This window comes from Centropristis striata, chromosome 11, assembly GCF_030273125.1.
Source record: "Centropristis striata isolate RG_2023a ecotype Rhode Island chromosome 11, C.striata_1.0, whole genome shotgun sequence".
Lineage (NCBI taxonomy): Eukaryota > Metazoa > Chordata > Actinopteri > Perciformes > Serranidae > Centropristis > Centropristis striata.
In genome coordinates, this window is record NC_081527.1 from 23,408,348 (window position 1) to 23,436,076 (window position 27,729).

The window sequence follows — 27,729 nt, forward strand, 5'->3', positions numbered from 1 at the left end:
AGGTTTGGGAACTGTGTTTCTGGGACATTAATGAGCAGCACAGGGGCTCCACAAGGCACTGTTCTGGATCCATTCCTGTTCACACTGTACACAGCGGACTTCAAATACAACTCTGAGTCCTGCCACATCCAAGTAGTACTCCCACGACACTGATATTGTGGCGTGTATCAGGAATGGACAGGAATCTGAATATAGGGATCTGATAAAAGCCTTCAGTGACTGGAGTCACAAGAACTATCTCCTACTGAACACTTCAAAGACTGAGGAAATGATCAGAGATTTCCGCAGGTTAAAGCCCCCCTCCAGCCAGTGAGTACCTGTGGGGTGGACATTGAGGTGGGGCCAAGTTCTAAGTATCTAGGTGTATACCTGGATAATAAGTTGGACTGGTCCCTAAACACAGACGCTCTTCACAAAAAGGGGCAGAGCCGCCTCTTTTTCTTAAGGAAGCTCAGATCTCTGGACATCTGTAGTAAGATGCTGCAGATGTTTTATCAGTCTGTGGTGGTAGTGTGTTGTTTTATGCTGCAGTCTGCTGGGGAGGCAGCATCGGACACAGAGATGAAGGCGATGATTGATTGATTTGATTGATTTGACTGTTGATTTTAATTACCTGGTATAATCGGAGCTCTCTTTACATGCAGATTTAACAAATAATTTGCCCACAAGCTTCTGTATTTTTGTCATTTGACTTTAGTGTCAAAAACTGAGGTGTCATTGATTATTTACACATCTGACACTTTTCTCCGTGTGTAGGTGTCTGTTAGGTGTACATGGTGATTATGGGAGATGGATGTCTGTGTTGATTTTGTTTTTTAAATGTGGTTAAAGTATGTTAGGAGAAATCTGTTATTCTGTCTCTGTTGTCTGACTCTGTTTGACGAACGTTTCTATGCATGCGTAATTCACTGTCTGTGTGTGTCCTCTCTGTGCATTATTAAACTAAATAAATTTACTGCGTGTGCTTAAACTTTCTCTGCCCTATTAAGAGTAAGATTCTATAAACACAAAAATATATATTTTAAGTTTTATATTTTATGTGGACATTGCAAAATCTGTGTCTCCAATAATATCTCTGCAAGTCATAACAAGGCAGGAGTTTGTGTTTTGAAAGTTTTGTTAACAGGTCAGGTGAGGGACAAGGTGTGCTGAGCAGAAAGATAACTGTCTTCTCTGCTTGGTGACATGACGTGTCCACAATATTGATTAAAACTGATGAATCAACGGTTCGAGAGGGACGCACCTTCTGGAGAGTTCAACCCACATTTTTTATTAAACCTCTGTTAGGATATAAAAAAGGGATCAGGGAAAATAGAGGGGGTCCAGACTTCATGAACTGATCCGCCTTAATCATCTTACTCAGGGGCGTGTAGATTGAACCCAGAGACTCTTTAAATGCACATTTCTTGACGTATTGTAATAAAATTATGTTAAACTGAGAACTTGGACGTCTTCTGCTCATCATTCCCCATCAAGATAGATAGATAGATAGATAGATAGATAGATAGATAGATAGATAGATAGATAGATTACTTTATTCATCCCCAAAGGGAAATTCGGTTGTCACAGCAGTCCGGTATTCAAGTACAATAAAATACAATAGAATAAAATACTGAGGTAGCATAAATAAAAACAACAATAGAAAAAAAACACAGAACAGAACAAGAACAAGGACACTTAAGAAGTTAAGAAAAGAACATCATCAGTTGGTAGGATGGTTGGCAAGATGATGGTAATAATTAAACTGGTGATATGATGGCAACAATGCTATAGTGACTAGACAGTATATAATAATAATAATAGTACAGTATATAATATATATATAATATAATATGTAATAATAGATAATAAACAATATAAAAGTAAAATGAAAAAATATAAATAGAGTAAATACAAGTAAAATAATATAATATATAATAATAATGGTAATAATAATAATAATAATAATAATAATAATAAATAAGGCTGGTAAGGCCGGTATAATAATAATAGTAGTATATTACAGTATATAGTAATAATAGTAATAATGGCAGCAACCGTATATATAATACTAATAATAATAGTAATAATATTAATAACAAAGCAATGTGTCGTGCATAGATTTAGTGCAAAGGTTTAGTGCATCTCAGTAATGTTGGTTCTGGCAGAGGTAGATGAGTTGTATAGTCTTATTGCAGAAGGAAGGAACGACTTCCTGTATCGTTCCTTGGAGCAGCGGGGTTGAATGAGTCTGTGGCTGAAGCTGCTCTTTAGCTTGTCCAGTGTTTTGTGGAGGGGGTGGGAGGGATTGTCCATGACTGCCAGCAGTTTTGCCAGCATCCTGTCCTCCACCACCTCCTCCAGGGTGACAAGCTTGGAGCCAACAACAGACTCCGCCTTCCTGATCAGTTTGTTCAGTCTGTTGGCGTCCTTTGCTTTGATGCCCCCCCCCAGGACACCACAGCAAAGAAGTTGGTGCTCGCCACAACAGACTGATAGAACATCTGCAGCATTTTGTTGCAGACATTGAAGGACCTGAGCCTCCTCAGGAAGTAAAGCCGGCTCAGGCCCTTCTTGTAGACTGCCTCAGTGTTGGTGGACCATTCCAGTTTATTGTCCAGAGTGACCCCCAGGTACTTGTATGCAGGTACCATCTCCACATCTGTCCCACCGATGCTGACAGGAGAGGGCGGGGGCTTATTCCTCCTGAAGTCTGTTAGAAAAATTGCATGAGGAAACCTTGAAAATTGATAATCTGTCACCGACAGAAAAAATCTGTCACCAACAGGAAAAACCTCACCATTTTTCTGCGCATTCGTTGATGGGAAATGAAGAGCTGGAGACGTCCAAGTTTCTCAGTTTAACAAAAGTTTTATTACAATACGTAAAAAAATGTGCACTTTACAGAGATCTCCGGGTTCAAAATTAACTCATGTCCCTGAATACAAACAGACGTGTTTCAGTTTGTGAAGTCTGAACCACGACTCTCTCCCTGGAACCCATTAAAATAACCTTACAATTGTTTACAAAACATGCTGGTCGATTTCCTCCAGGAAGTCCCGCCCTCTTGATCGCTGATTCGCCAGTTTTAATTAATACAACGGCACGTCAATGCCAGCTGGGCATACGATCTTGCTGCCCCGGACAAGGCCATCCTGGCCTCTCCAGGACATTCAACAAAAAACATTCTGTTTTGTTATTGTCTCACAAAGATATTATGTCTACAGAGTCAAAGGTTTCTCACTGTGTCACATAGATTGTAAAAGTCTAAAAAATATGAACCAGACAATAAAATAAAATATATGTAGTCAAAGTTTCTAAACCAAAATTAACACACAAACATAATCATTGTACCAAATCATATTGTCTGACTTAATATAAATGCATAGAGATATTTATTACAGTCAAGGTTTGACCTTTGATAGTGACCTGCGTCACTCACAGAGAACAGAGACAGAGAAGCAGAAATAAAGCATAAAACCATTTACCAATATAGAAAATAATCAATTATTTTAACAAGTCCAACACCATCTCCTTCGTCTTCCTCACATTCAGCTGCAGGTGGTTCTCCCCACACCACTTCACAAAGCGGTCCACCAGGTCCCTGTACTCAGCCTCCCCTCCACCCTCAACACACCCCACAATGGCCGTGTCATCAGAGAACTTCTGCAGATGACACGACAGTCCCCTGGGGGGCGCCGATGTTACTGATCAGACGATCAGACACGCAGTTCTGTAGTCTCACAAACTGCGGCCTGCTCGTCAGATAGTCATCGACCCAAGTGATGAGGGGAGCACCCACCTGTGTGCTCTCCAGTTTGGCCTTCAGCAGTCTGGGCTGGATGGTGTTGAAGGCACTGGAGAAGTCGAAGAACATGATTCGGACTGAGGTGTTGGGTCTGTCCAGGGAGGAGTGAGCCCTGTTAGAAAAATTGCATGAGGAAACCTTGAAAATTGATAATCTGTCACCGACAGAAAAAATCTGTCACCAACAGAAAAAACCTCACCATTTTTCTGCGCATTCTTTGATGGGGAAATGAAGAGCTGGAGACGTCCAAGTTTCTCAGTTTAACAAAAGTTTTATTACAATACGTCAAAAAATGTGCACTTTACAGAGATCTCCGGGTTCAAAATTAACTCATGTCCCTGAATACAAACAGACGTGTTTCAGTTCGTGAAGTCTGAACCACGACTCCCTCCCTGGAACCCATTAAAATACTAACATTTGTTTACAAAACATGCTGGTCGATTTCTTCCAGGAAGTCCCGCCTTCTAGATCCGCTCATTCGCCAGTCTTCTTTCATACCGTCACACATCAGGCCACCTGGGCAATACAATCACTGCTTCCCATAACAAAGCCTTGTGGCCTGCTAACAAACTTGTTAGCACAAACATTTTTCCTTGTTATGACTTACAGAGATTCTCACACGGGATTTTCATTCGGCCTTCTGTGGTCTCCCCCCTCCAGACACACATACACACTCACAAATGCACATACACACACAGCAAAAACTGTGCACCAATATATCTGGATGTCATTCTTTGTGATTTATAGAATCTTAATCAGTTTAAGCAAATGGAATATATGTAATTAAAGTAATCATAGTTTTCTACATCAATATTAACACACAAACACAATCAATGTATCAAATCATATTGTCTGACTTAAAATGCATAGAGATATTTATTACAGTCAAGGTTTGATCTTTGATAGTGACCTGCGTCACTCACAGAGAACAGAGACAGAAGCAGAAATAAAGCATAAAATAATTTACCAATATAGAAAATAATCAATTATTTTAACAGCCCTCTGCAGCAGGTAGATGATTGCATCATCAACCCCAACACGGGGCTGATATGCAAACTGCAGGGGGTCTTGTAGTGGGCACACCAGCTGTCTGAGGTGTGCCAGAACCAGTCTCTCCATGACCTTCATGATGTGGGAGATCAGTGCTACTGGCCTGTAGTCCTCCAGTGCAGCAGGACGTCCTTTTTTGGGCACTGGGACCAGGCAGGATGTTTTCCAGAGCACTGGCACTCTCTGAAGGTGTAGGCTCAGGTTGAAGAGGTGCTGGAGAACTCCACAGAGCTGGCTGGAACACGCCTTCAACACATGAGGGCTGATGCGGTCCGGTCCAGCAGCTTTCCTCTGCTTGAGCCTCTCCAGCTCTCTCCTCACCTGGCTGGATGTGATGTGTAGTCCAGACTGGGGGGGTGTCGACGGTGATGGTGCAGAGAGGTGTCTGCTGCTGGAGGTGGTGGGGGACTGTGGGGGATGTGTGGATGTCCTGGGGACTGGAGGTGTGAAAGGGTCTGTGGTCAAAGTCAGTGGGGGGGTGGGCGGAGGTGACGGGGGTGGTGTGGGGCAGGGGGTGATGGGGGGAGGTGGGAGGTTGTTGTTTGGAGAAGCAGTAGAGGGGCTGCCGGGGGTGGGGTGGGTGGAGTTGAACCTATTGAAGAATAGGTTCAGCTCGTTCGCACGTTCGATCTGCACAGAGAAATAGGTGAGGATTTTGTGTTGTAGTCAGATAATTTAATTTTAAAGGTTTCCTTAATGCATTTCTCAACATGGCACACATGTATTTATTTCTAAACAGTATTTGTAGATAAGTCAGTTAGGTCTTATAATTATTATTTTTGCTATTGTTGTATACTAGTTAAGTCAGACCTTGTTTTGTTACACTAATTTCAATTATTTGGCACCCCACCTTGTCCCATTCCTCCTTCCCTCTTGGTAACCTTATTTGCACATTTTTTGGTTGAAGCACTGTTAAAAGAAGAGATTTTATATTCTCTCTGGAAGGGCAGCTTCTCCACGTGAATACAAACAATGTTTCCTGCAAGCTAACAAACCATTGATACAGTGTTAGAAAAATTGCATTAGGAAACCTTGAAAATTGATAATCTGTCACCAACAGAAAAAACCTCACCATTTTTCTGCGCATTCGTTGATGGGAAATGAAGAGCTGGAGACGTCCAAGTTTCTCAGTTTAACAAAGTTTTATTACAATACGTAAAAAAATGTGCACTTTACAGAGATCTCCGGGTTCAAAATTAACTCATGTCCCTGAATACAAACAGACGTGTTTCAGTTCGTGAAGTCTGAACCACGACTCTCTCCCTGGAACCCATTAAAATAACCTTACAATTGTTTACAAAACATGCTGGTCGATTTTCTCCAGGAAGTCCCGCCCTCTTGATCGCTGATTCACCAGTTTTAATTAATACAACGGCACGTCAATGCCAGCTGGGCATACGATCTTGCTGCCCCGGACAAGGCCATCCTGGCCTCTCCAGAACATTCAACAAAAAACATTCTGTCTTGTTATTGTCTCACAAAGATATTATGTCTACAGAGTCAAAGGAATTTAACTGTCTCACATAGATTCTAAAAGTCTAAAAAATATTAAACAGACAATGAAATATATGTAGTCAAAGTTTCTAAACCAAAATTAACACACAAACATAATCATTGTATCAAAATCATATTGTCTGACTTAATATAAATGCATAGAGATATTTATTACAGTCAAGGTTTGACCTCTGATAGTGACCTGCGTCACTCACAGAGAACAGAGACAGACCACAGAGAAGCAGAAATAAAGCATAAGATCATTTACCAATATAGAAAATAATCAATTATTTTAACAACAGAAATGTATATAAAGTGTAAATAAAATCCTTTCCTCCCAGTTAAACCCACGCTGGAGTTGCTTCTGTTTTTTAAATTCACTTGTAGTAATTAAATGCTTCATCTGTTAATATTTGTGAATTTTTGTGAAAAATATTTATTGTTACTTATTTTTGTATCAATTCCATTTATTGTTTTACATTTCTTTAAATCTATTTGATCCATGTTCATTAGTTTTGTTATATGAAGTTTACTAATTTATTCATTATTTTAAAAAAATTGAAAATGTTAACAGTTTTAAAAAAATGTGTCATTGGTATAAGATTGATATAAAGATTTTGCTTAAAATAATAAAAGACCACTGTTATAGTTGCTATGCCAACCTGGGCTCATTGTTACTCCCCTCTTAAAAATAATGAGGTAAGCAAAACAACAACCAGAAAGTGAAGGAGTCAAAGTGAAGTGTAAATTAAATTAGTTTTATTTATTATTATCTTTGAGCTCCACATGCATACAATACACAATATAGAATTAAAAAAGATTGCACTTTCTTTACACATGTGAAACTTGTGTATCATTCCGAAGTGTACAGAGCTTCTAAAGTCACTCTTTTCTGCTGACAAAAACTCACGAACATAATACTCCCTTTAGTTTTCTTTTTACACCCGCGAAGTCTGAAACAATAACAATGTCGCCTCTCTCTGACGTCACACCCGCGCCCCACTCTCACACTTGTACTGTCCCTTTAAGAGAAACCCGCCTCTCGGTAGCCCCGCCCTCTTGTTGTCCCGCTCTAAACACAGCAGAGACAGAGCGGTGGGACAACCAGGAGGAGACAGAGCAGGAGCTGGCGAGCTACTCAGTGAAGAGAAGTAAATCTAGAGAAACTAAAGAAGCAGAGATCTATTTAAAGTCAGAGACAGAGGAACTCTCACACAGTCGAGAGGAGAAATGGAGACGAAACGAGTAAAGTTGGACCGTGAAACCTTCTGCTGTTCCATCTGTCTGGATCTACTGAAGGACCCGGTAACTATTCCCTGTGGACACAGCTACTGTATGAACTGTATTAAAACACACTGGGATGGAGAGGACGAGAAGGAGATCTACAGCTGTCCTCAGTGCAGGGAGACCTTCACACCGAGGCCTGTCCTGGTGAAAAACACCATGTTAGCAGATTTAGTGGAGGAGCTAAAGAAGAGCGGACTCCCAGCTGCTCCTGCTGATCACTGCTATGCTGGACCTGATGATGTGGCCTGTGATGTCTGCAGCGGGAGAAAACGTAAAGCCACCAAGTCCTGTCTCATCTGTCTGGTGTCTTACTGTGATGAACACCTCCAGCCTCATTATCAATCCTCTGCCTTTTGGAGACACAAGCTGGTGGAGCCCTCCAAGAAGCTGGTGTTCTGCTGCCCTGAGCTCGTGGTGAGTCGACAAAACATTCAGCAGAGAATCCAGGACAGAGAGAAAAATGTGAAGCTTCTTCAGCAGGAGCTGGATGCAATCAATAGCTCTGCTGATAAAACAGTGGAGGACAGTGAGAAGATCCTCACTGAAATCATCACCCTGACCCAAAAACAAATCTCTGAGCTGAAGCAGCAGGTCAGATCTCAGCAGGAAACTGAAGAGAGCCGAGTCAAAGAGCTTCAGGAGAAGCTGCAGCAGGAGATCACTGAGCTGACGCAGAAAGAGGCTGAGATGGAGATGATCTCACTCATAGAGGATCAGAAAAAGTTTCGGGAAAGTTACTTAAGACTGTCAGGAGTTGGTGAATCCACAGACGTATCCAGCATTATAATCCGTCCTCTGCGCTACTTTGAGGATTTGACTGCAGCTCTTTCAGAAGTCAAAGATGAACAACAGGACATTTTGAGAAAGAAATGGACAAACGTCTCACAGACAGTGACTGAAGTTGATGTGTTACTGTCCGACCCAGACGCAGAGCCCAAGACCAGAACTGGATTCCTAAGATATGCACGAGACATCACACTGGATCCAAACACAGCATTTCCAGAGCTGTTATTATCTGAGGGGAACAGAAAAGCAACACTAGGGAAACCTCAGAAGTATCCTGATCACCCGGACAGATTTGATGTTTGGACTCAGGTCCTAAGTACTGAGTGTCTGACTGGACGTTGTTACATAGAGGTGGAGTATAGAGGGGAAGTTAGTCTGGCACTTGCATACAAGAATATCAAGAGAAAAGGGGGTATGAACTATGTTGGTTTTGGCTACAATGAAAAATCTTGGTCATTAATCTGCGAAGAAGGGGAATATGTTTTTTCCTACAACTATGATTATACTTCCATCTCAGGTCCTCTGTGCTCCAGATTAGGAGTGTACCTGGATCACAGTGCAGGTATTCTGTCCTTCTACAGCGTCTCTGACACCATGAAACTCCTCCACAGAGTCCAGACCACATTCACTCAGCCTCTCCATGCTGGATTTTGTTTTGGTATCGATATTGGAGACACTGGTGAGTTCTGTAAACTCACAAAAAACGATGAATGTGAATCTGCAACAACAAGTGGACTCCTTAATTAGATGACTGACAGAAAAACAACTGCTAACTATTTATACAATCTCTTGAAAGCAATTTGTAATGACAAAAGGTCAGAAAGTACTGTACAAAGTACTGTGAAAGTACTCTGCTTTTAGTGCTTATGATGATGTTTGTTTACCTGAAGTGGCGTTTCTTTGCATGAAAATGTAAACTCTGTGCTCTAAATGTTTCAACATTTGAATTGAAGTTTCTGTAGGTTATTACTTATGATCAAAATGTTAAGGGGTTAATCTGTTATTTGTCTTTTAGATATTTGAGTATATTTACTGGTGGGATGTGTGAACAAACTGTCTTTACATAATGAATAAACAAACATCAACACAGTATTTTCTTCTTCTGTCTTCATTTTCAGCCTGAGGCATGAAAGTTCAGAGTTCCTGTTAAAGCAGAGGAACATTCGTCAGTCCGTCTCTGTCCTTATTTATATTGTTTCTAAATTTTTGTTTGATTAGAAGTGTAAAGTTTTTTTCAATCTGTTTAGCTTTTAAATGCTTGTTGCATCTCTGCAGACCTTTCATTTATTTTTACACATGTACACGCATGCACACATTTACACATTCCTCTTTAGATTGATTTCATATTCCTCACTGTCTGAGGCCGCGCTAGTATTTTATGACTCCCATTTAGTTTCCTCTGTAATCTGAATTAAATCCTGATATTCAGATTTTTTAAAGTATGTCACTGTTGAAATAACAAAGAACAATTAACTAGGGAGTGTTAAAGATAAAGGAGACCATGCCTAAAGCCTGCAGAGCCATGGGCTCTTTTGCTACGAAACATTTAAATGTTGTGGCAGGTTTTAATCCAGACTAAATGGAAAATAAGGGCACAAAGTGTACCCATAAAGTCAAGAAAAATCTTGGTAGTCCCCCTGTGGCCCTGTGTTGCATGTCATTTTCTCTCTGTCCCGCTTTCCTGTTTATCTCCAGCTGTCCTGTTAAATAAAAACAGCACAACAAGCTAATTAAAATGTATTTTAAAATAAGTTCAGGAAAACAAGTTTGAATCGTATGTATAAGGAGTTTAAACATTTAAAATATTTCATAACGCTACTACTTAGTATTACTTAGTATAGGAATAGCAGTTGTGACCACATACAGTATATTGACATTTGAATTGTTCATGAATGTACAATATTTATAGATACTTTTCCTCTAAGAAGACATATTTTACATTGTAACAACTGTTACTTTTTTTGTAAATTATCTGTTCATACTTGAAAATTATATAACAAGGGGTCAGGGACAGGGGGACTCTGGATTTATAAATGAGATTATGAATAGAATGCAGAACAATTATCAGTTTATATATTTAGTCTTCATAATCATTGGAAGCCATCTTAATTGTTAATAAAGTTTATTAAAATGCTAGCCCTATCAGGTAAGGTTTGTTTGTTATTAAAGATGATATAAACAGTCAACTTTTTTTTTCAAAGTTGTGAATCATTGTAGCCATGGATGACTGTTTCAAAGAGAGGTTGAGTGAGGAGATCTGCTGTTACATGCAGGCCTTTCATTCTTCAATGGTCATATTCATGTGCTGAGGAGGGCTGATTAAGTGTAAAACTGCACATATAAAAGGGCTTTTCAATCTTTGATGGACCTATTCAAATGTTGATGGGCTCTTTTGCTACGAAATATTTAAATGTTGTGGCAGGTTTTAACCCAGACTCCATTTTAAATGGGGGAAAAAAAGAAAAAAATTTACAAATTCTTCATGACTCCTCTCTCTTTTTATCAAAGTATTTAAGGGGTAGGCTCTTCAGTCTAATTTAAATGCCTCATCCTATTTACCCATATACCTCTGATTTACACACAACTGTCTAGTCTATAATGTCCTTCACTCTCCATCAGGGTACACATGCACCAACCCCGGAACACTTCTCACCTCTTAGTCCCTGAACGATGCAACAAGCATCTCCCAAATTATTCCAGAAAATACAGAACCTGTTTCTGCACAAAGAAAATGCAACGAGCAGCTACAAACAAAGCCCAGAAAACACCTCAGTAAGTCAGTTCAATGTATTTTTTAAAACTCAATTACAACTAAATTACAGTTTAAACAGACCAAGGTTATAATAGTTTTGGATTTTTCATTAGTTTTAGTTTTATTGTGAAATTTTGTTTTCAAATTCAGTTAGTTTTAGTTAGGTTTTAAAGTGAGTTTGCTAGTTTTAATTAGTTTTTATTTTTTGAAAATGTTAAGTTTTAGTTTATTTTTTATTAGTCTTAGTGTTAGTTTTAGTTTTTTTGTAATGCGGTATTTGTTGGGTGCCAGATTAAAAAAAGTCACAATAAATGTTTCCTTTATTTCCTTTGTCTGATCCATCTCAGCCCTAATAAGGCTATTAAGTCATAAAACCAGATAGATGAAATAGATTTCATGTCAACCAAAAAGGTTTACGTATGAAAAAAGCTGATAAGACGAAAACAAAGGACATTTTCACTATAATTTTAATTACTTTTAGTTAGTTTGGTAACCACAAAATACCGTTTCAGTTAGTAATCATTTTTATTTTTATTTCAGTTAACGAATATGTTTTTTCAATTCTAGTTTTCGTTATTTGGTGAGTTTTCGTTAACTAGAATAACCTTGCAACAGACACAAATGATGTGTCTATTTATCCAATCCCAGTCAACTAAAACTTTTAACAAGAGAAAACACTTTTTGAACTTGGTTCTCATAAATCATCAAAATGTTACATTTAACATGTGCAGGTGAGTTCATGGCCAGATTTATGTGAATTCCTCAAGTATGATTTGAATGCAGGTGTTCTAATTGTAATTTAGTATTTTTTTAAACATTGTATTGGTGTTTTTATTTGAAAGCTTGTTCCTTGCATGCGTGACATTTCTCTCCAAGTGCAAACTTAAACTTTTTGATGAACACGGTGTTCATTATTCCTCTTTTTATATAGCTGATATTATATACTGATGGGATTATAGAGTGCCAGAGAAAGTAAATTAATATGAGGCAGTTTTCCTCCTGAAAGTGAATTGTTCATGTAAAACATCTTGCCACAGAGGAGATAGTTTTCTCTCATAACATAACATCTTGTTTGTGCACTTTATTGAACATCATTTATCATACAGGCATACTGTACATTAGACAAGAGATGTTGTGTTGTTGAGTCTTTACATTTGGTTACAAGTATTTCTAAGTTGTTCAGAGTTCCAGAAAGATGTCAGAAAATTTAAACTTTAAGCCTTTAATCACCACACTCTGCATACTGCAGTTAACAAACTGACTTTTCCTGCAGAGAACATCACAGCAGGTTAGCAGGTAATATGTGAAAACTGATACACAACACAAGAGGGCGCCTTTTTACCGCTTACCAGGGATGTAGTGGAGGTAAAGCACCTCAGTCCACTTTATAGACATGTTTTTTGTTATCAAATTTGTATTATGACACTGAAGAGATGTAGCGATTACAGCCTGCAATACAACAATGAGCAAAAGTAACAACACACTTTAAGTATAAGGACTGTTTAGAAGGGTGTAACAATAAGACATATCCACAGAATACACACAGATAAAGTCACTGAAGTATAAGTGAAAGTGTTTTCACTCTTTGGATGCACCACAGGAAAGCAGGGGCAGCTCTGGTCGAATTTAGTGATGATATCGACCGGGTTGGAAGCTCCAACCCGATCGATCAGCCATCAAACAGCCTTGTTTCAGAAATCTAGGGAGAGCTCTACAATTCAATTCAATTCAATTCAATTCAATTCAATTCAATTTTATTTATGTAGCCCAAAATCACAAGTCACAGATTAGCCTCAAAGGGCTTTACAGACTGTACATGGTACGACATCCTCTGTCCTTAGACCCTCACATCGGCCAGAGAAAAACTCCTCAAAAAACCTTTTTAACAGGGGAAAAATAAGAAGAAACCTCAGGGAGAGACAGAGGAGGGATCCATCTCCCAGGATGGACAGATGTCAATAGATGTCGTTGTACAGATCAACAGAGTAGAATAGAGTAGATAGAGGTTGAAGGGGGAGAGGGAGACAGAGAGGAGCAGGAGTTCTAGGAGGAGACAGCAGCAGGTGATGAAGCGCCACCATTGGCCAGTAGTGATGGTGAGTGTAGAGTGGACCAGGAGAGGAGCATTCCCATCTCAATATCAATCAAATCAAAATTACTTTATTCATCCCTGAGGGTAAATTCAGTTAGTCTGGTAGAATCTCTGTTAGAATGAGAGAAGTAGGAGAGAAGGATCTTTTGAATCTCTCCGTCCTGCAACGGAGAGAGAGGAGCCGTCCACTGCTGTTTTTTTGGTCCATAAAGGTTTTGTGTAGCAGATGATTTGGGTATTTCAGTATAGCCTGGAACATGTTGACAGGTCATCTCTCCACCACCTCCTCCAGTGTGTCCAACCTGGCTCCAACCACAGAACCAGCACTTTAGACCAGTCTGTCAAACCGCCTTCATGTCTGTGTCTGATGCTGCCTCCCCAGCAGACTGCAGCATAAAACAACACATTACCACCACAGACTGATAAAACATCTGCAGCATCTTACTACAGATGTCCAGAGATCTGAGCTTCCTTAAGAAAAAGAGGCGGCTCTGCCCATTTTTGTAGAGAGCGTCTGTGTTTAGGGACCAGCCCAACTTATTATCCGCGTATACACCTTATAACTTGGCACCACCTCCATGTCCACCCCACAGGTATTCACTGGCTGAAGGGGGCTTGAACCTGTGGAAATCTCTGATAATTTCCTTAGTCTTTGAGGTGTTCGGTAGGAGATAGTTCTTGTGACTCCAGTCACTGAAGGCTTTTATCAGATCCCTATATTCAGATTCCTGTCCATTCCTGATACACGCCACAATAGCAGTGTCATCGGAGTACTTCTGGATGTGGCAGGACTCAGAGTTGTATTTGAAGTCCCCTGTGTACAGTGTGAACAGGAATGGAGCCAGAACAGTGCCTTGTGGAGCCTCTGTGCTGCTCATTAATGCCCCAGAAACACAGTTCCCCAACCTGACATACTGTGGTCTTCCTGTCAGGTAATCTGTGATACAGGAGATGAAGGAAAGATCCACTCCCATCTCTGTGAGCTTGTTTTTAAGTATGTTGGGTTGGATGGTGTTGAATGCGCTTGAAAAATCTGGGGCCGAACAAGATCCACAGCAGTGAGACCAGAGTGATGCTGAGCAGGACCACAGCTCCACACCCTGTGAAAGAAAGAGAGAAGAAAAGTGCGAGTACTCTTGGAAAATACAAGCTTGTGACATATATTATTGGGACATCAGAGAGAGAGAAGAAAAGAGGGGCCCGGTGTATCGTGTCCCCCGACACATTGGGCCTATAGTGGCATAACTAGGAGCTGGTCCAAGGCCTCAGCCAGCCCTAACTATAGGCTTTTTTTTTTTTTTGATTGTTAAATATGTATAATTCTTTTTTTTCTTTTTTTATTGTGCAATAATCCAATACAGTGATATAGACAGACAGACAAATAGTGCCAGGGCCGGTTCTAGCCCATTGGCTGCCCTAGGCGATATTGAGATTTTGCGCCCCCCTCCCCGAACCACATCCATTCCATGTATTCATTCTGATATAGGTACACTATGTTATATGTATTATGCTGTACACTAATATTTGATACATGAACTACAAGCTAGGTAATGGTCTCAGAACATTTTTATTTTTAGAAACTTTGGAACTTTACCAACAACAACTGAATTGAAAATACGAATAAATAAATAAGAAAACACAGATCTTCATCAAATTAAGAATGGCAAAGACTGAAAATAAATAAAATGTAGACATACAAATGCAATAAAAATAAACATAAAAATGAAATTTAAATGTACATTTATATTTGATACATGAACTACATACAGGCAATATAATGGTCTCAACATTTTAACGAGTAACGAGTGGCGACACCCATGCACGTATCATATTTTATATAATATAATATTACATTTTCATTCGAAATATGGGTTGGGGCATGTTCATTTAATTCAATGAGGGTTTTATTGCCCATGCTTTTTTAAAAATGTTTTGTTAATCAATGTTGTTAAAACAAAGATGTATGCCACAAGGGGGCGCCCCCTGCCAATTTGGCGCCCTAGGCAGCCGCCTTGGTGGCCTGTAGGAATAACCGGCCCTGATTAGTGCAATAATACAATACAGTGACATAGACGGACAGGGAGTGAATATTAAACAACGACAATGATGGTACCCCGTGTGTGTGTGTGTGTGTGTGTGTGCGCGCGCACGCGTGCGTGCACGCATGTGTGCGTGCGTGTTTCAGTTATAGATCTAGTAGTTAAGTATTAATATATGACAATAAATATTATGTATGTATATTATGTATATACAAATATATATACATATATATATGTATATATACATATACAATAAAAAATAAATATATATATAAAACTAACTATACTATACTAACTATAGGCTTTGTTAAAGAGGAAAGTAGAGGAAAGTTGATTCTTAAAGTTGATTCTTAAATAAAGAGAGGGTGTCTGCCTCCCGTACTGAGGCTCTAGCTCCCAATCTACTTTTACTACTCTATAAGAGTAGTGCAGCTTGTTTGTGTGCAGCACATAGACAGTAAATAAATACAGATGACTTGACCGCTCCCAGGAACTGAGGGCAAAACATCTTAAATGCCCCCTGGAGGCGAGCTGCAGTATCAGTTATAAATCCCGCCCCTCAATGTTAGTGGAGGGGACATGAGCCACGAGGGTAGAAGCTTAAAGTCAGAGGGAAAACATGGAAGTCTTTGCTCTTCATATTTCATTCATATCCCTCACTTGATCTCATCTAAGGCTTCAATGTAATTGTATGAGTTACATTTGGTTTTCTTTGTAATCTTAATGTAGATTTTTGGAGCTAAACATTTTAATGTTGCAGGAGGTTTTCACCGAGGGTCCATTTTAAATGCAGACAAACAGTCCAAGTTCACAGTGCTGTTCCCATCCTGGACATGCTTCATGACTCCTCCCTCCTCTTCCTGCTCTCACACACAGCGAGCTTCACTCCCTCTGTGTATTTCCGTGGTCTCTCACTTCAGATCTACAGTCTCTAAGCGGTGAAATGGCGCAGAGAGGAGTTCAGCTGGACTGGAAAACCTTCTCTTGTTCCATCTGTCTGGATCTACTGAAGGATCCGGTAACTATTCCCTGTGGACACAGCTACTGTATGAACTGTATTAAATCACACTGGGATGGAGAGGACGAGAAGGAGATCTACAGCTGTCCTCAGTGCAGGAAGACCTTCACACCGAGGCCTGTCCTGGTGAAAAACACCATGTTAGCAGATTTAGTGGAGGAGCTAAAGAAGAGCGGACTCCCAGCTGCTCCTGCTGATCACTGCTATGCTGGACCTGATGATGTGGCCTGTGATGTCTGCAGCAGGAGAAAACTGAAAGCCACCAAGTCCTGTCTCATCTGTCTGGTGTCTTACTGTGATGAACACCTCCAGCCTCATTATCAATCCTCTGCCTTTGGGAGACACAAGCTGGTGGAGCCCTCCAAGAAGCTGCAGGAGAACATCTGCTCTCAGCATGATGAGGTGATGAAGATGTTCTGCCGGACTGATCAGCAGTCTATCTGTTATCTCTGCTCTGTGGACCAACATAAAGACCACCACACGGTGTCAGCTGCAGCAGAAAGGACTGAGAGGCAGAAAGAGCTGGAGGGGAGTCAACTAAACATCCAGCAGAGAATCCAGGACAGACAGAAAGATGTGAAGCTGCTTCAACAGGAGCTGGAAGCTATCAATCACTCTGCTGATAAAACAGTGGAGGACACTGAAGTAAGTCGAGTCAAAGAGCTTCAGGAGAAGCCGCAGCAGGAGATCAGTGAGCTGAAGAGGAAAGAGGCTGAGCTGAAGAAACTCTCACACACAGAGGATCATAACCAGTTTCTACAAAACTACTCAGTGTCACAATTCAGTGAATCTACATCAAACATCAATATCAATTCTCCTCAGTACTTTGAGGGCGCGACAGCAGCTGTGTCAGAAGTCAGAGATGAACTACAAGACGTCATGAAAGAGAAATTGAAAAACTTGTCACAACCAGAGCCCAGGACCAGACTTGAATTCTTAAAGTATTCATATGAACTTACACTGGATCCAAACACAGCAAACGAAGATCTGTTATTGTCTAAGGGTAACCGAAAAGCAACACTGGAAATAAGACATCGGTTTTATGGTAATCACCCATACAGATTTAATTCATGCTGTCAGGTCCTGAGCAAAGAGAGTCTGACTGGACGTTGTTACTGGGAGGTGGAGTGGAGCGGGAGAGGACTTCTTGTAGCAGTTGCATACAAAAATATCAGTAGAGGAGGGAGCTTCAATGAATGTGCGTTTGGACTCAATGACAAATCTTGGGCATTAAAATGTGAAACAAACAATTATACATTTTGGCACAACAATGTCCAAACTCCCGTCTCAGGTCCTCCGTGCTCCAGATTAGGAGTGTACCTGGATCACAGTGCAGGTATTCTGTCCTTCTACAGCGTCTCTGAAACCAGGACCCTCCTCCACAGAGTCCAGACCACATTCACTCAGCCACTCTACGCTGGAATTTGGCTTCTATATTCCCATGGAGCCACTGCTGAGTTCTGTAATGTCATATAGACTGAAGTTATTTAAGGGACAGAGAGTTTTTTTACTTAGAAATTTAGAAAATGTAGAAAAGCATATTTATTATTTCAGATCGCTCTTACAAAGCTATTTCTTCATTTTTCTTCACAAACAACATATGTAGACGTTCAGGAAGAACTCAAGACGCTCAAAGTGAAGTCGCATCAATGATAGGTATTATGGTTTTGCCAAAAATGCTTTCTGTTCGAGGCCAGAAATTCCAGTCTGTCCACCTCTGGCTGCTGTGACTGTTCCGGAACATTCAACGGCGGCAGTTAATTCCGTTGATTGCTCTGCTCTGATTGGTCGACCCCAAAGCCTTTGATCCTTTGATGTATCTCTCACAGAAAGAGAGACCGACACACACACACACACACACACACACACACACGGACAGACGGATGGATGGACGCGCACACACACACACACACACACACACACACACACACACACACACACAGGTCACTTTATGTGATTACTGTTACAGATACACGCACGCACGCACACACACACACACACACAGGTCACTTTATGTGATTTTAGTTACACACACACACACACACACACACACACACACACACACACACAAATGCGCGCATAAGCGCCCACACTCCACCAGATACACATGCTTCACACACACACACACACACACACACACACACACACACACACACACACACACACACACACACATTTTGAGGTTAAAGGGCATAGGTTGCTGTTTAAATAAATACTTGAAAAGGAATGCTTGTTGTAGGTGTGCTCCTTGTATATAATATAGTATCATAACATTACTTCTTATTTTGCTTTCTACACTCAATAAATAAAATGAAATCTATGATTGCACTGTAAAGAATTTACTGTGATCTTTACAGTAACTTATTGGCAGCAATTAACAAGTAACTTACTGTAATTATTATTTACAGTAGAACTACTGTATTTTTATTTACAGTACTGTTTTTTATACTGTAAAGTAAAATAAAAACAATTAAACACAGATTTTAGTTTTATTGACAGTACTGATTTATTTACTGTAAAATAAAATAAAAATAAACACTGATTTTTTAGTTTTGTTTACAGTACTGATTTGTTTACTTTAAGAATAAACAAACAGTTAAACACTGTGATTTTTATTGGTACTTTATATGGCAATATGGCACAGTAAACAATGCTGTTAATTTGATAATCATTTCATCATTACTTTATATAGAAATAACTAGTAATTGCAAGTAATTACTCCATACACTAAAGAAAATAATCTGAATACATTTACTGTTTTACAATTGATTTCCAACAGCATTGTATAGGACTGATTCTGATCAAAATTATGATAACAATGGAAAAATACAGTAGTCTGCTTTACTTTTCATACTGTTTACTGTGTTTTTTCTCCAGTAATGTTTTAACTACTGTAATGTTGTCCGATTTTTATTGTAAATTATACAGCACTGTACTGTAAAAATCAAACACAGTGATGAACTTAGATTTCACAGTGATTATTTACAGTGTGCATTTACATTTATTTGCTTGCTTTGATCACAATCAATAAGAAAACAAGTAATTATTTTCTTTCATATCACTGAGATTCTGTGATTGTTGGGTTGAAGTGAATCTGTACTTGAATAAGAGTCATTTAACAGATTTCACTGATGACAAGTGTGAACAAACTGAGGGTTTAAACGATGTATAAACAATCTTGTCTGTATTCCAGGGTATCATACAAAGCTGATGGAACTGATATGAGAGTTTTCTCACCATCAACATTTTTTTGTACACACATGGATTCATTAATCAGACTTTAACCCTTGTGTACTCCTCCCGTCGACGATACACCCATGCTCCTCAGGGGTAAAAAAAAGACCCTGTAGAACCTGATAATATAATAACCCCGATAATGTAATAAAAATCTCCACTTGAGTCCATTGAAAATGTAATAAAACCTGATAATGTAATAACTTCCCGATAATGTAATAAAGTGCATTTCCCAATAATGTAATACACTTTTTTTTTATTTTTTTTTACCAATAATGTAATAAAGTATAACATTAATGGGTGGTTATTACATTATTAGGTTAGCCTTCATTTTGCAAGTCCTGATAATGTAATAATTCCCCAATATTGTAATAATTTAACAGCAGACCACCCATTACTTGAGTTAGGCGATTATTTTAACAGGGTGACGACATGTAATCTGGAAATATGTCCTCTTTATATTGATTTCTATTTTATATATAGCAGGGAAATACAAGGACACAGAGAGTAAAATGTAAAAGAGAAATAAAAGCCTGGAAACAGCTTGTTGGGGTTCAGAAGGTTAAAAAAAATCAGCGGACTGGCCCTTTAATTAGCCCGGGTGTTAGGTGCAGTAAGCCGGATTCCTCCACTAGAGTTCTCCCTCTGGCTCTCCGCTCTCTGGCGGTGTTTACCTCCAGCGCTGCTGTATGTGGCCAGCTGGACACAAACCACCATCCGCAGCCTTCAACCAGCCCCAAAACATACTAATGTAAGCTGCCTCGCCTTCAATCCTTCGCGGATTTCCCTGCAGTGCTGTGTGTTAGCGACACCGTAGCAAAAGGTGAGTTAGATTTTTTAAATGTATATTATTTATTCTGATGAAAAATGGCACACGCTCAGTGACAACACTGCGGCTAGCTGGCTAGCATGGTTAGCATAGCCTTTTCCTATCCCGTGATGGAGGATTGTGAACATGGCGCCTCCAAAACAAACGAGTCGGTAGCTAGTTAGCCAACTGTGTGTGTGTGACGGCGGGCAGAGCCGAAGCTTTACCCCCAAATACTACAAACTAGTCGCTCTGATTGTGGATCTGGTCTCGGCTCGCTGACAACCAGCTCTGGTTAGCTGCGTAACAGTTTACTAGCACACATTAACTCACCAAGACAGCCTGTCTGCCAGCAAACCACTCGTTTTACCTGCTTGTTTTAGGACTCTGTATTACCACTCGGTGTATAATTTGTGCATATTTGAGGCCTTAAGATGGTTAAATTGGTTATTTAGTCCTGACAAGTGTTGGTTTGGAGGTAAGCTAGCCTGCTAGTGGCTACATTCAGCTTCTTGAAAGCCCGTGGCCTTCCACGGCTAACCTCTTTGTTGGCAAATCCACGAGTTGTCTTCAGTGTGACATTTAATTTTGAGATTTCTTGTTGAGTTTTGGATCACAGTGTGACAATCGAGACGTTTTTTATGTAGACTGGCCCGTTTGATCTCTTAATTTCAGCGCGGTTGCTATTAGCTGCTAATGCTAAACTGTTCAGACAGCAGTGCATCCTTTCTAATCTGTGTGGTTGATTTAATCAATATTATAACTAACAGAGGGAATCCTGGCGCTGGAGTTGCCTTTGGAGGAGCTGTCAGGCTTTTTTAAGAGTCTCACAGTGTCATTGTTTACTGTGGGAGCCAGGAAAACCCTCTCAACCTGTGTTGGCTGTCTTCTAATTGGCCTCCGGTGTCGCACACCTTGTTTAATTGATTGGGGAGCACGTTGGCGTGCAGAGCCGCCGGCCTGTCACCGTGTAGTGTGAGCTCTCTGGAGACGGAGGGTGCAGGCTGTGGCGGCAGTGTGCCAGACAGAGGCGGCTGTGTTGTGTTCATGCCAGCCCAGCAGATGCACATGGAGCAGGGAGAGCTGGAGTGACCCTACTGCTGCTGCAGCATGGCACAGGTGTTCCTCCTTCACACCTGGTGCACTTGTCACAGAATAAGGCAGCTCACATTACTTACTGTCACCTTACTGCTCCCATTCCCTCGTCGGGCCTTCACATTTTCCCCATCAGAGATATCTAAAGGAAAATTGGCTAATGGGTAGCCACAACTCTCCACTTTACATATGTGTCTTCTTTATGAAATCCTTGAAAATGCTTGAATTTTAATGTTGTATTTTCAAGGTTTAAAAAGTGCTTGGATTTCGAATAAAGTGCTTGAAAATGCTTGAAATTCGTACTGTATTTCTCTTGCAATCTGAATATACATAATCACATGTTCAATGAAAAAAATAATAAATTGAATATTGAGATTAGCAAACTGTACTTTTGGTTGTTAAAAGTGTAAAACCATCGCTGTTGGTATGGTTGAGTGAAATTACCCCTTTTAGCATGTAAGTAGTCATCTAAAACCTGCAACTTACAACCGTTGTAAGGTCCTGGAAAAGCTTGAAAATGGACCGTAAAAGTCCTTGAAAAATGCTTGCATTTGACCACTCAAAAAGTGTATGAACCTTGCATAGGGCTGAGCAATATATCGATATAAAAGATATATTTTTAAACATGATGTGGAATTGGACCATATCGCATATATCAATGCTGCCCTTACTAATGGACCTAATGGTAAATGGACCTGCACTTATATAGCGCTTTTCTAGTCGCTTTGCGACCACTCAAAGCACTTTACACTACAGACTGCGCTCTTTCACCCTTTCACACTCACATTCATACTGGTGGCAGAGGCTACCCTAAACAGTGCCACCTGCCACCATTGGGAATTCATTCACACACCGATGAACGCAGCATCGGGAGCAATTTGGGGTTCAGCATCTTGCTCAAGGACACTTCGACATGTAGGCTGCCATGGTCAGGGATCGAACCACCAACCCTCCGATCTGTGGGCAACCCGATCTATCAACTGAGCCACAGCCTCTCATATAAATATATTTATTTCAGAAAAAGATTGGCCTATTTTATTTCATAGGCTATCTTTATTTAAGATATTGTTTTATTTAAATGTGCACTTTCTGAAGGTTTGGTTTCAAAAAAAGATACTCCTGTTATACAGTATTTTTGTTCACTTAAATAAACGGTTTAAAAAAAAACTAGCCTACTTGTGACATGTCATATTTGGCTTTGGCTTGACTGAACATTTGCTCTCACTTTGCGATAAAAATATCAGGATATATATCGTATATTGAAATTCAGCCTAAATATATCGGGATATGACTTTTGGTCCATATCGCCCAGCCCTATGATAACATGCAGTTTAAGGCAAAGCCCATTATTTTTGCCTATTGCATGTGAATATTTGTGCCTACTGGGGTCCCTAAACAGTCTGTGAGTTGCATAAATCAGGACTCTTGTGGAGTCAATGAGCCTAATTTTCTTTGTGTGTGATGATGTTAGTGAGTGAAACTTGAGCTCAGTGTATAAAATGAGCTGCTGTGACCTCTAGGATAATCACAGCCTCATGAAACTTTACAACCACTAACTTTTCAGAGGATGGATGACTTCCCACACCATATTGACAATAAGGGGGTTTCTTAGCAGTTTTTTTCTCAAGTGCACACCATCCAATTGCTGAAAATATAGAAATCTCCAAAATGTCAAAGGCTTTAGAAATACAGCATGGCTTTTTCTATGTAGTAATATCCAACATTATGGCACTACTTCTTCTGCCTGCTAAGAATCTGTGCATCAAACCTTTAATGAAAATCAACAGTGTTTTTGAGAATCGATACAGCATCGCAAAACACTATCACGTTACTGAAGTGCATCAATAGTTTTGTTTTTATTTTCTGATTTTTATTATTTTTTTATTAATGTCTGTACCATTTCTCCCTGAATTGTGCCCACTATTCTGTTTCATCTTATAATTTGTAAAATTAAAAAGGAAGCAGAAATTAATTTTAATTAATAAAAAGTAAATTGGGTGCATCAGACGTTGATGATATTTGTGTGTTTGAGTCCAGGCTCAGATCTGCTCTGTATCAGTCAGAAAAAGACAAAATACTGGCTTAAAGAAATGGTTATACCACACACATCTCAACTTCACCCTCTAAACCTCAAACATCGCTGTTGGGTTGAAAAGCATGTTGTCTTAAAAAAAATAAAATCTTCGCCAAAAATAAACACTAACCAGATCCTGTAAAATACATAAAACTCAACCCAGAAGACATGATGAACTCCCCTGAGACGAACAGTCCTGTAACAAATATTCACTGAGAATTAGACATGGGACTGCAGGCTGTTTAACCAGAGCAGAGAGAAGAAAACAAAGTTTTTTTCAGTATAGATTATAAAACGTAAATAGTTTCTAGACGGTACATCGTGGGTGTCTGCTGCGACCGACCACATGCTTTGTGTGTTGATTTTCGCTTCATTTGTATTTGTTCTTGGTTGCCTATTTGTTCTCAACACCACACATGTTTCTTACATGTTTTCACCCTAGACCACAGTTCTTAATCTCATGAGAAAAGTGTGAAGATGAACATCCTTTCTCGGCATCTGTCACAGCCTCTTCTACCACAAAGAGCACGGAAAGCCAAAGCATCCTCCTTCGTATTAAAATGGTCCAAGCATTATTATGGTTTGCTTTTGGCTGCGATTTATGAAAGTGACATCTTAAGTTTCACGGATGGTTTAGAGCAGGACCGCATAAAATTGGATTTGAAGACATTTCGGGGAAGGCCAGGCCTGTGCACCACAGTAAAGAGGCAGCCAGTATTCAGAAGCTTTGAAGCTCTCTCAGAGTTTTTTGTTGTCATATTCCCTCAGACATTTTCCGAGCATCTATCGCCAGTATTTGTTTTGATGTTCACATGTCACTGAGGGACATGGCCTCAGGTATTAAGAATGTCCTCCTTATAACAACAAGGCATGCTTTAAATATATCCGATATGTAATCGATGCTTTTCAGGAGGTATACTGCTTATACATATATGATTTATGTTTATATATATATGTATATATGCTGCTTGGATAGGGCATTTTTAGCATCATTTTACGTTTGTGTCTGCAGCAAGAAGATGTTTTAGTTTGAATAACTATATCTATAATGTAAAGAGTGATCACAAAAGAGTCACAACAAGTATTTCCTGTACCTTCCCCAGCGGTTGTTATCTGAGATCAAAACTCAGATCAAACAGCCAACACAAACATTTTATTTAGCAATTTTCTTTCTGTTCTATTAAAAAATGGATTTAGTTGTTCGTCTGTTTAAAGTGAAAAGATGTGTATTACAAGTGTCCACTTGACTTTTGATCAGCACAGGAACAGTAATGACAAATAAATTAGCTGAGGAGGAAAAATGGAGGGAAGAGAGCAACAAAAAGTTGATCTTATCCCACCGAAATACCTATATCTCTTTCAGTCATATTTGTTTATTTTAGATCTCCATTAGCAACTACAAAGGTAGCAACTACCCCTATAGAAATGTGTGTGTATATATACCGTATATGTACAGGCCAAAAGTTTGGACACACCTTCTCATTCAATGCATTTTTCTTTATTTTCATGTCTATTTACATTGTAGATTCTCACTGAAGGCATCAAAACTATGAATGAACACATATGGAATTATGTACTTAACAAAAAAAGTGTGAAATAACTGAAAACATGTCTTGTATTTTGCTTACTAGAATATAAGACATGTTTTCAGTTATTTCACACTTTTTTGTTAAGTACATAATTCCACATGTGTTCATTAATAGTTTTGATTAATTTACAATGTCAATAGTGATATGCAAGCAAAAATTCAGTTGGAGAAACTAAGCAAAGAAGCTGCAGAATGATGATAATAAATCAACAACAATAACTTGCATCTGTTTGACACTTTGACAAAAAATGTCGTTTGTCTCATAATTCGAAACAAGTTTGACAGGATTTAAGTTTTATACCATTATGATTTATTGATGTGAGGTTAAATCATCTGACCACATTTGAATGGTTGAGACAGTAGATTTGAGTCTTGTTTTTGTTGTTTGTGTTAATGGGTTGGATGGATGAAGAATTTCTGTGGAAGCTTTACTGTTGATTTATGAGTCGAGGATGATTCGTGATGAATCTGGTTCTAGATTAAAGGTAATGACTTTAGAAATACAACACAGGACCAAAGAAAACAAATGAGGTGTTTTTGTCTCAGAAGCTTGGAGCTCATTAGGATGATGATGAAAGGAGTTTTTTCTTTTGAGTGAGTCTGGACTAATGCTCTTGTTTGCATTGCATTCATACTCTACTTGTTAGGTAACATTTAAGGTAGGGGTGCACCGATTTCCTTAATTTTGCCGTATTGGCCGATTTAATTTACGTCAAACCGATCTTATCTACCTCCGCAAAGGTCTGAAAGTGCATCTGCAAATACGCGCACTTCTGCATGTCTATGTTGTATGTATGTTGTTCTATAACGAAACCAAAAACTCAGGACACTTTATTTATGGTTGCAGTTCTTTTGTTAGTTTGTCCTGTAAATTTTTGCTATTTATTTTAAGTTCAATATTTTATTAACTACCTCAGACATTGTGATTTCCTTTATTTGTTCAAGATCATTGAAGGTTCAGCTGTGAGTTATAAAAAAATCGATATTGGCCAAAATCGGAATCGGCAGGTCAGGCTTTTTAAAAATCGGTGATCGGCCAGAAAATTGAAATCGGTGCACCCCTAATTTAAGGTAATCCTTCTTGTATGGAATTATATTGTTACATACTGTAGATTTTTTTAATTTTACGAACAGTTTGTGCAACATGATGAACATGCCTTTGATAATTTAATGTGATTATTGCATATTATATTCTATATTTTGGTATTCAGAATGGTTGATTGGTACTATGGATTCGGGCTGGGCGATATATTGATATAAAAAATATATCTATATATTTTTAAATGTGATATGGAATTAGGCCATATCGCTTATATCGATATACATTCATGGAAAAAATGATTGGACCACCCATTGTTTTCTTCAATTTCTTGTTAATTTTCTTGATAATAACCAAAATCATTATCAATAAAACCATGGAAAATGTCTAGCTATCAGCTTTTAAATTAAACTCTTATGAGCTATTTTTGTTGTTATCATTATATTTTTCCAAACAAATGTACCTTTAGTTGCAACATGTATTAAAATGAACAAGAAATTGAAGAAAACGATGATCTAATAATTTTTTCCATGACTGTAGTTAAAAAAAATCTTTATATATAAATGCTGCCCTTACTAGGGTTTGTCATATTTAATTCTTTTGTAATGTTCATTATTCTTTTCTCATGAATACATTTATTTCAGAAAAAGATTGGCCTATTTTATTTCATAGGCTATTTTTATTTAAGATATATATGTTTTTAATTAAAATGTGCCCTTTATGAAACTTTGATTTTGGAAAAAAAGGTACTCCTGTTGTTCTACAGTATTTTTGTTCACTTAGATAAACCGTTTCAATAAAACTACTTGTGACATGTCATATTAGGCTTCGACTAAACATTTGCTCTCACTTTGGGATAAAAATATCAGGATATATATCGTATATCGATATTCAGCCTAAATATATTAGGATATGACTTTTGGTCCATATCGCCCAGCCCTACTATGGATTATCCTAGCAAGTCAGTTAGATATATACTACTACTGATACTTTTATATTAAGAGCATTCCAACAGCTGTTATCACTATAAACGGTACCAGTTGTATTCTTTGAGTAGTAGTGCTGCTACTATGAAGAATTTAACCTGTTATGAGGCTGTTTGTGTGTATTTTGGTGCAACAGCTCAACTTTACTTAAACCTATCCTTTGTTTCACCTACAGTTGTGATGAATAAAGAAATCATGTCACGTGTGGTGAAGAAGAGGCAGGCGGACCCAAAGGTTGTCCAGTATGTGTGGGCGGCCATCGAGGTCGTCCGCAACCAGAAACAAATTGCAAACATGGACAGGATCTCCAAGTAAGTTCATCACAACAAAGACATTTAAGTTGTCATTCAATTTGGCGGGCAGGCTTATATAATCAAGTCATAAGATAATATTTCCGGACATGTTTGATAACATCCAGCGTTCATTCTGTAATAGTTAATATAAAGAATGCTCTTCTAGGCTCAGATTATACAGTTTTAAGGTCACAGAGAGAAAAAAAATCAACCTTTGTTCTCAACGTCATGACAATCAGTGCTTTTAAAGAAACTTGGGACTCTCAGCTGCCCGTGACATTTTGCAGTTATGCTACAGGATGACTGT

At 39.0% G+C, this 27,729-nt stretch overlaps 3 protein-coding genes across 4 annotated transcripts in view; all 3 read left to right on the forward strand.

Annotated features, from left to right (window-relative positions):
- Positions 1-7,404: 7,404 nt before the first annotated feature.
- Positions 7,405-9,489, forward strand: LOC131980660 (tripartite motif-containing protein 16-like protein). The gene has a single exon (XM_059344944.1). The coding sequence runs from the start codon at positions 7,562-7,564 to the stop codon at positions 9,149-9,151; it is 1,590 nt and encodes a 529-aa protein (XP_059200927.1). The 5' UTR covers positions 7,405-7,561; the 3' UTR covers positions 9,152-9,489.
- Positions 9,490-16,191: 6,702 nt separating this feature from the next.
- On the forward strand, positions 16,192-18,183 carry LOC131980661 (tripartite motif-containing protein 16-like). Its single transcript, XM_059344945.1, has one exon. It carries the CDS (start codon positions 16,231-16,233, stop codon positions 17,779-17,781), a length of 1,551 nt encoding a protein of 516 aa, XP_059200928.1. The 5' UTR covers positions 16,192-16,230; the 3' UTR covers positions 17,782-18,183.
- Positions 18,184-20,126: 1,943 nt separating this feature from the next.
- Positions 20,127-27,729, forward strand: part of zmynd11 (zinc finger, MYND-type containing 11) — a 49,454-nt gene continuing 41,851 nt past the window's right edge. Inside the window, exons 1-2 of one of the 2 annotated variants that reach the window (XM_059344942.1) lie at positions 20,127-20,362; positions 27,305-27,440. In XM_059344942.1, the coding sequence (XP_059200925.1) occupies positions 27,310-27,440 (131 nt within the window). In that variant the 5' untranslated portion in view covers positions 20,127-20,362; positions 27,305-27,309. The remainder of the gene's footprint in view (positions 20,363-27,304; positions 27,441-27,729) is intronic. The other variant, XM_059344943.1, reaches the window with a different exon arrangement.

Bases quoted from the DNA above. Each gene is read 5' to 3' on its own strand.
- LOC131980660 (XM_059344944.1), top strand. From the start codon at position 7,562: ATGGAGACGAAACGAGTAAAGTTGGACCGTGAAACCTTCTGCTGTTCC.
- LOC131980661 (XM_059344945.1), top strand. From the start codon at position 16,231: ATGGCGCAGAGAGGAGTTCAGCTGGACTGGAAAACCTTCTCTTGTTCC.